Source organism: Pteropus alecto, unplaced genomic scaffold, assembly GCF_000325575.1.
Source record: "Pteropus alecto unplaced genomic scaffold, ASM32557v1 scaffold67, whole genome shotgun sequence".
Taxonomy (NCBI): Eukaryota; Metazoa; Chordata; class Mammalia; order Chiroptera; family Pteropodidae; genus Pteropus; species Pteropus alecto.
The window spans coordinates 9,287,450-9,295,145 of NW_006441061.1; the positions used below are offsets into that span (position 1 = coordinate 9,287,450).

The 7,696-nt window shown below is 67.9% G+C and overlaps 1 protein-coding gene across 1 annotated transcript in view; it reads right to left on the reverse strand.

The window, feature by feature from the left end:
* Nucleotides 1–7,429, reverse strand: part of CCDC187 (coiled-coil domain containing 187) — a 29,665-nt gene extending 22,236 nt beyond the window's left edge. The window contains exons 1-3 of the mRNA XM_025051255.1: nucleotides 7,054–7,429; nucleotides 2,763–2,886; nucleotides 246–751 (exon numbers count right to left, since the gene is read on the reverse strand). Coding sequence (XP_024907023.1) covers nucleotides 246–751; nucleotides 2,763–2,886; nucleotides 7,054–7,297 — 874 coding nt within the window. The 5' untranslated portion in view covers nucleotides 7,298–7,429. The remainder of the gene's footprint in view (nucleotides 1–245; nucleotides 752–2,762; nucleotides 2,887–7,053) is intronic.
* Between the last annotated feature and the right edge of the window lie 267 nt (nucleotides 7,430–7,696).

Genomic DNA, 7,696 nt, shown 5'->3' on the forward strand with positions numbered 1-7,696 from the left:
TGGCATGCCCTTCCTTTCCCTGCACCCCCACCCCATCTGGCTCCCGCCAGCCCACAGCCTGTGCCCCTCGACGCCGCAGCCCTGGCTGTGCTCCGGCCCAGCCCGGCCCGGCCCGGCCCTAACCCACGCAGCTCCCCGGCTGTGCACCCAAGGGGCACTTTGCACTCACTGCCCCGTCGGCCACCAGCACAGCCCTCCCGGTGGCCTCGCCGCCCCCGCCCTTCACCGGGGAAGCTGCCACTGACCTGGGGAGACCGGGGCTGGAGGGGAGTGCTTCAGCTTTCGGGTCTTCCTCCGGGGGGCTGGCGAGGAGGCTTTGTAGAGGTGCGAGGCGCTGGAGGGTGTCGAGGTGGCCAGGGAGGCGCAGCTGGCCTGCCACTGCACCTGGGCCCGGATCTTGTCCCTCAGCTGCTCCAGCCGCGGGTTGCTCTGCCTGGGCAGCCGCGGGGATCCCAGCACCTGGGGGGCCCTCTCCTTCCAGGGCCCATGGGGCGGTGCGCATGACTCGTGGCCCCCCGAGGAGCCGGACAGGCGGCCTGACGACACCAAGCTGTCCTCGTCCTTGGCCTCCTCGCCTGTCGTCCACACTGGGTAGCTGCAGGCCTTCCCAGGGGAGTCTGGCCTCTGCATGTGGTCGGACCAGGCCTCATAGGGACCTCCCTGCAGGGGACCTGGCTGTGCAGAGGGCTCGGGCCACCTCAGGGTGGCCATGAGGTCATCCTCGACTGCAGGAGGGTGCAGCGTGTCTGCCCTTGGGAGGGGGAAACAGACCCGGCTGGTCAGGTGTGGGGGCCACAGAAGGTCTCGCTCTGCACCCCCACCGCCCCTCCTGCTCCCCACCCTTCTGTCCCAGAATGCCCACGGACAGAAAGGGGCGAGCGGCCAGTAAAACGCCCCGTGAATGGCGGCGCGGGACACTCTCTCTCAGAGGCTGACCGCACCCCTTTTGCTAGGCACCATGATCAGCCCAATTTACAGATGGGGAAGCTGAGGCTCGGGGAGAAGGCACACAGCAGGGGCACTCTGGTCCCCCAACACCGACACAGCTGCCTTGGTCACTTCCCTGGGGTGGGGCAGGGGGCAGTGACACAATCCGGCCAGAGGTACTGACAGCACAAACACTACCTGGGCGTGGTGCTGGCCTTCCCCAGGGCTGGTCTCCGGGGAGCCTGCAGAGAGAGCGGGCACGGCCCCTGGCTCTCTTTGGGCTGGGGCCGGGTCGCTTCCCCCAGGCAGCTTGCCATGGCTGCAGGGCCAGGGGTGAGGGCGAGCCCCCGTCACCACCTGCTCTGGGCGCTTCCACGAGGCAGCCTCGCGACCTGCAGCCCAGCACCCATCCCTGCTCACGGGCTGGCCACCGCCCAGCTCCGGATGCCGCCTGTCCCGGTCCCCTGGCCCACGGTGGAAATCCTCGGGATGGTCATGGAAACTGGGCCCTGGGCAATGGGCCTGGGGGGACCTTCCCCATGAGCTGCTTATCAGCGGGGTGGGAGAGAATTCTAGTAGCCCCGTGACAGCATAATAATCCCGTGTCACTCAGCAACCAAGAGCTGAGGCCTTCAACTCCTGCTGGGGCTCCAGGCAGCACCCCACCCTCCCTCCCAGGGTGCAGGGGCCATGCGTGGCAAGTGAGCTGGCCAGGGCTGGGGCTGGGCTCAGCCTGGGCAAATGTGTGCAGATGTAGCGAGATGCTGGGGGCAGGGTGGGCCTTCAGGGGTCAGTGTTACAGGCAGGGGCAGGGCTGGAGCTCAGCTCCCAGCTGGCGTCAAGCTCAAGGTTGAGTTCCGAGGGGCATCAGCCTGGAAGGCTGGGTGCAAGACCGAGGAGCCAGCCTGAGGCCTGTCCCCAGCAGCTGAATGAGGGGCTGAAGGGCTGAGTGCTCAGGGTTGACATGAAGGCAAAGACCCCTGCCACCTCTCCTGAAGCCACTGCCTTTGGCTCCTCGGGGCTCTTCGGCCCTCCCAGCAGCCCGAGTGCAGGGCGGCCCTTGCCTGTGGAAGCAGCAGCTAGATCTGTCCCAGTGCCAGGGGCCCAAGTCCTGCTTCTGCGCCCCGCACCCCTGGGAGAGCCCCCAGCCCGGCCTCCTCCCGCGGGCTTCCTGTCGCCTCTGTGGTGACTCTGGCAGGGCAGCATGGGCAGGAGGACATGGGCTCTGCGGTCAGCTGGCCCTGAGCTCGGCGTGGTCCCGCAGGAGGGGAGCTGTTTCAAACCCCAGCTCCACCCAGCTGACGGTGTAACCTCGGGCGACCTGGGACCCCAGCCCCGGCAGCCTCCGGGGACTGTGGCCATCGGGAGATCCCTCCCGAGGAGGGCCTGAGCTGGTGGCTGAGGTCACAAGCGGCCGGGGAGCGGCCAGGATGGTTAAGAGCACTTACTAGTTTCAGGAACTGCCCTAACGATGGCCCTTCCAGAATGGACCCCGGGCGGGGGTCCCACAGCAAAGACCCCCAAGGCAGGCATGGGGGTGGAGTGCTATCCTTGAGCCTTGCTCTAAAGAGGCTGTGCTGGGAACAGGGATGCCTGGAGTCACCGTCTGGGCAGGGTACAGGGCAGAGCTCTGAGCCGGGACCCTGGTCAAGGGGTTGGGGGGACACGCAGCCCCATTCAGCTGCCCGCAGGAGGAAGGGATCACCGAGAGCCCGGCCCCACCCCCACCAGCCGCCCCTGCAGTCGGACGAAGGGAAGAAGGGAAGGAGTGTGCAGCCAGCAGGACCCCGAATCCAGCCTCTGGCCCCACCTGGTGGCCCAGACGGCTGACATACCTCTGCAGCTGCGTCACCATGCTGGCGCCCCCTCGGCCGCCATCCGGCTCTGCCCCGTGCACTTGGCCAGGAGTCCTGCGCTGGCCGGGCTGGCTCCGTTCACTGAGGACGTGGCTCCGCGAGGCTGAAAGGGAGCAGGCCCCGGGCGTGTTTCCTCGAGGCCTGACCCGGGGGCTGGGGAAAGCCGCCCTCCCATGGAGCTGCGGGCCTGACGTGAGCCTGTGACGTGCCAGTCCCCAGCCTGCAGGGAGCTCCTGTGACACCCTGGTGGCAGGTCTTGGGACACTGCGGCATGCTGGGGAGGTGGGGACATGGTGCGAGAGTGACTAGGCCGTGTCTCCTCCCGCCCTTAGAGGCTGGATAACCGAGGGGATCGCGAAGATGGTTCCGCTTCCTCTTGTTCCCAGAGCCCCCACATCCGGCAGAACCCCTTCACAGCCTTAACAGGAATACAAGCCACCCCCGCCATCCTGCCAAGGGACCCCACTTGCTGCTGCACCCTAGGGCCATCCTGCAAAGCAGAGGCCTGGCCCTTGCACTGAAGGGCCCCCTTCCCTCAGCCAGCCGCATCGGTTGGGGTTCTGGGGGACATTCTCCCCAGCGTCCTCCCCAACTCTCCAGTCCTGCTCCTGAAAGGGCAGAGGGAAGGGTCGTTCCGAATGGCCGTGGCGGAGCTGAGCACCCAGAACTTTCTCCTGACAGTGGGCCTGGCACCTGCTCTCCCACGAGCGGGTCCTGAGCTGCCTCTGGCAGTCGGCAGAGACCGGCTTCTCCGGGAAGAGGCTGCGTCGTCAATACGACGGGGAAGTCAGTTGAAACGCTCTGCCCGCGATAAAAAAAAAATCACGAAAACAAACGTGCGGTGAACACGGAAATAAACAGTGCCAGCGCCACCGTCACCTGTGAGTTGTGACAAGCCCACCAACTTACTGCCCCACCGGCTTCATCAAGAAGCTTCGACTCAGCTCTAAACCCACGGCCGACTCCCAGAGGCCTCAGAACGTCCATCTCCCTGCCAGGACCCTCTGCTGATGTCCAGCCCACAGCCGCCCCGACCGCGGTCACCCCTGCCCTGTCCCGCACTCCTGCACCTCCTGGGTGACGGGGGTCACCCTGCTCCGGGTTGGCCTGTGCTCAGCCCAGCAGCATCTCGGCCAACCCTGAGCCCTGCTGCCAGCCCAGCTGGAGGGCCACCCCCATCCAGACCCCACGGCTCCCTCTGGCTCAGTGAGGTACACGCAGGTCCCCTCCTAATACCTCTCTTGCAGAGGAAGGTCCCCTCACCTCCCGCCGGGGGGCAGGGGTGGTTTGGCCTTAGAATGCACATGGTGACAGCTGCAGGCTCCAGGATCCTGGCGGGCCAGGACCCAGGCACGGACAGACGGTGGCCCACTAGTCCCCAGGGCCATGCCGAGCCACCACAGGACTGGGTCACCAGGGGAGGGCGTCTTGGCCGGGAGGGGCTGACGCGAAGAGCAAATGGAGCAGCCACCCCCCACCCCCGGCCACATGGTGGACACAGCGGCGGAGAGCCCCAGTTCCCAGAGGCACCAGGGGCCCGCGGGTGGCCTCAGGCCGGCCCTGCGTCCTGAAGGCGTGAGGAAAGTGGACAGAACATCAGCCCCCTCTCGGCGGGGTTCTTAAGAGGGTCAGAGACGAGGAAAGGAAGCGCTCGCCCTGGGGCCCCGCACTTGCTCTCGCCCCGCCTGCTAGGTACAGGAAGGCCCCACCCCTCACCACCCCCCACACTCGGTGTGGGGACCAGACTCCCTTACCTCTGTGTGGGAGCGCTACATGCTCACCTCCCGCTTCCCTGGGCTCTCCTCCCTCCCTCCCGCCAACATACCCGCCCAAAACATTCCCGCTGAAAGGACCCCCCCTCAAGTCCCGTGTAAGTTTCAGGTCCCCTCGCATTTGGGGCTGACGCCCTCTTCGGCTCAGCCTGGCTGTCACTCTGCTACGATAAACCTTGCTTAACCCCAACGGCCTTGTGTGTTCCTCCTTAGCCCGCCGCGGATCCCAGGCCATCCCTCCACACCTCGCCCCCCACACACGGCCCCGCCCCACGCCCCGCCCCCCACGCAGCCCCTGCGCTGAGCTGCCAGAAAGTGCTGGCTCACGGGGCAGCGGCTTCTGCCCTCGCTACTGCCAGGGGCCGTCCCTCGCCCGGGGGTCTGGGCCTGCCCACCGCAGACGCTGCCCAGCGCGGAGCCGCCTCTGGCCGGCAGCCTGGGCTGGTTGGCGGGGTGGGGACCGGCTCCCTTCTGGAAGCTGGCAGTGCTCTGCTCCACGTAGCCACAGTGTTGACTCTCACCGCCTCGTCTCCTGAGAAGCGGGCCCTGAGCAGGCCCGAGCAGGCCCGGGATAGGGGCAAAGTCAGCGGACCGTGAAGGAGAGGGGCCCGCCACGCCCGCTGTCTCGGGGCCCAGGGTTCCAGACCACAGAACTGGGCAGCAACAGCAGCTGACACAGGTCTGGACATTGGCATGGCACCCAACGGCCACCTGCTCAGACCCAGCCCTGGGAAGCAGCAGTCCCTAAACCAGCCCTCCGACCGCAATGGGCCGTGTGGTAGCCGCCGGGCCGCGGGAGCTGCAGACGACACGAGCTCGTGGGTCCAAACGGAAGTTCTCCAGAGGCTGACCCAGGCTCAAGTCGCGTCTGGGAAAATGGTGTGCAGGTGACGGTGCACCTGGGCACGTTGGACCCTTGGCCCGGAAGCACAGGCCATCCCTGATGCACAGCGTGCAACAAGTACAGAAACATAACACGCCACACACACGCACACACATGCGCACATGTGGACGCACGCCGGGGTCTGCAGAGCAGGGCCTCGTGCGGGGGTCTGGTCAGGGCGGCGGTCCCCCCAGCCTCTGCCGCCTGCTGTGCTCCAGCAGCCACAGCGTCACCAGCAGCCCCTCCCCATGGGAAGGTGGTTGGGCCCCAAGGGGACTTGGGGTCACACAGAGGTGCCAGACGCAGGGGCAGGAACAAGGCGACACAAGAGCCGACCTCGTGGGAAGACGGTTGCAGGTCGGGAGAAGGTGCTGCTGGGGCCCAGACGGGAGCGCGAGCCGGCGAGACAGGACAGCAAACCCCGAGGACGCGCGTGACGCGCACAAAACAGCGCAGCGGCCGCACCCCGCACGCGGCCCCAGGTCTCGCAGAACCCTCGGCCAAGCGAGGCAGAGCCGTGACCCAGCTGCCCAAGGACACGCAGCGCCTGCAGCCTGCCCAGGGAGCCCGGAGCCGCTGTCCCCCTGTGCCCAGGAGACAGACACTGCCACGCCAACAGAGAGGTCAGCGGGAGCCCCCGCCTAGGCCTGCTCACCCCGAGGCCCCAGGCCCTGCCACCTGCCTGGTCTCCCTGCCGTGCACCCCTACCGCCAGGCCTGGTCCCTGCCTTCCAGCAATGGAGAGCCGGCCCCTGCTTGGGGCACCTGCCAAGGGCCAGGCCCTATGCCCGGCGTGTTCCCCGAGCAACCCGGGGTGACTCAGGGCTCCGCGCCACAGCCCATGAGGACGGCACTGTCGCCTTGCCCACCGTCACACGACACAGAGCAGAGACCTGCCCTCGGCAGCACCTCCCCAACCGAGAACGGTCAGAGCAGTGACGTGACCGTGGACCCCGGTGACCAGGGAAAGTGTCCCGCGTTCACAGACAGCCCTGCCCTGTGGCCGGAGGCTGGCGGCCATGGCCGAGCACCTTCAAGGTTCAGTTACTCCCAACTCACCCCGCCCCCCCGGGACCACAACCATGTGCGAGGGCTCAGAACAGTCACCAGGGGCTACGGCTCCGGGGGCACGGCCCCGAGGGTCTCCTCCCGCCCGCTGCCTCGGCCTCCAACTCTCAGCCCTCCACGGGCCCCCCAGAGGCCGGGTGACCCAGGCCTGCCCCCCAGGAGAGCTGGCGGAGGGTCTGTGCTGACCGGGCCCTGTCAGCACAGGTGCAGAAACCTCGGCCCCCTCGGGGCCCGGGCTGGCGTTTCTCTCTGTTTTACAGGCGGGGACACGGATGGCAGCCCAGGGCCGCAGGCAGCAGTGCTAGAGTAGGGGCAGCCTGGCCTCGCCCCGAGGAGCCCCAAGCCCTCAGCGGGCGCTCCCAGACCAGAAGATCCCTTCCCAGCGGAGTAAGACCCAGGAGGGGCAGCTAGCCCAGGGAGGGAGTGAAGACCAAGCCACCTACCTGCACCCCCACCCCCACCCACGCCCTTGCTGCGTTTCCCGCCCCCTCCCCCGGTGCCTGGGGCAGGGTCGGCGGGCTCAGGCAGACCTCGCTCTGGGAACTCACCAGCTAGAAGGCTCCGGGCAGCAGCCATGGCTCCAAGACCAGCGCAGGCAGAGCCCAGGGCCCACTCCGGAGATCCGCCAGGAGGCAGGGAGGAGGCTGGGAGGAGGCCCGCCCGACGTTGCCAGGGAAACCCAGGCGTCCATCCCGGCAGGCTCCTCCTGCAGGCGGGCTCCGCGGGACCTGGGGGACCAGGCAGGGCCTCACCCAGGCGGGGGCACACACCTGGGGCACGCACCTGGGCCATCCCCTGCACTGGGCGCCAGGGCGGTGGGCATCCGGCCAGCGGAGTGTCTCCGGGTGCTGCCTAGAACCCCGCCCCACCTGCGGTGGGAAGAGGGACGGTGGAGGGCCAGGGGAGGGACTCGGGAGTGGCCCAGAGTCTCCGTCAGTCCGGTGGCACTAGTGGGTCCAAGGCCCCCTCCCAGCCCCCTGCCCCTGCTTCTCCCTTCTCCCCAGGGAACCCCAGCAGCCGCCCAGGTCTCTGCGGTCAGGAGCGGGACCCGGAGGTAGACAGGTCCATTCCAGCCCTCCTGAAACACGGGTCGGGGGTCTGGTACCTGAGACAGTCCACCCTCCCGCCCTCGAGACCACGTGGACGCGCCAGGCAGCGGGAGGCCGCGGGGAGAGGGCCGCAGAGCGCCTT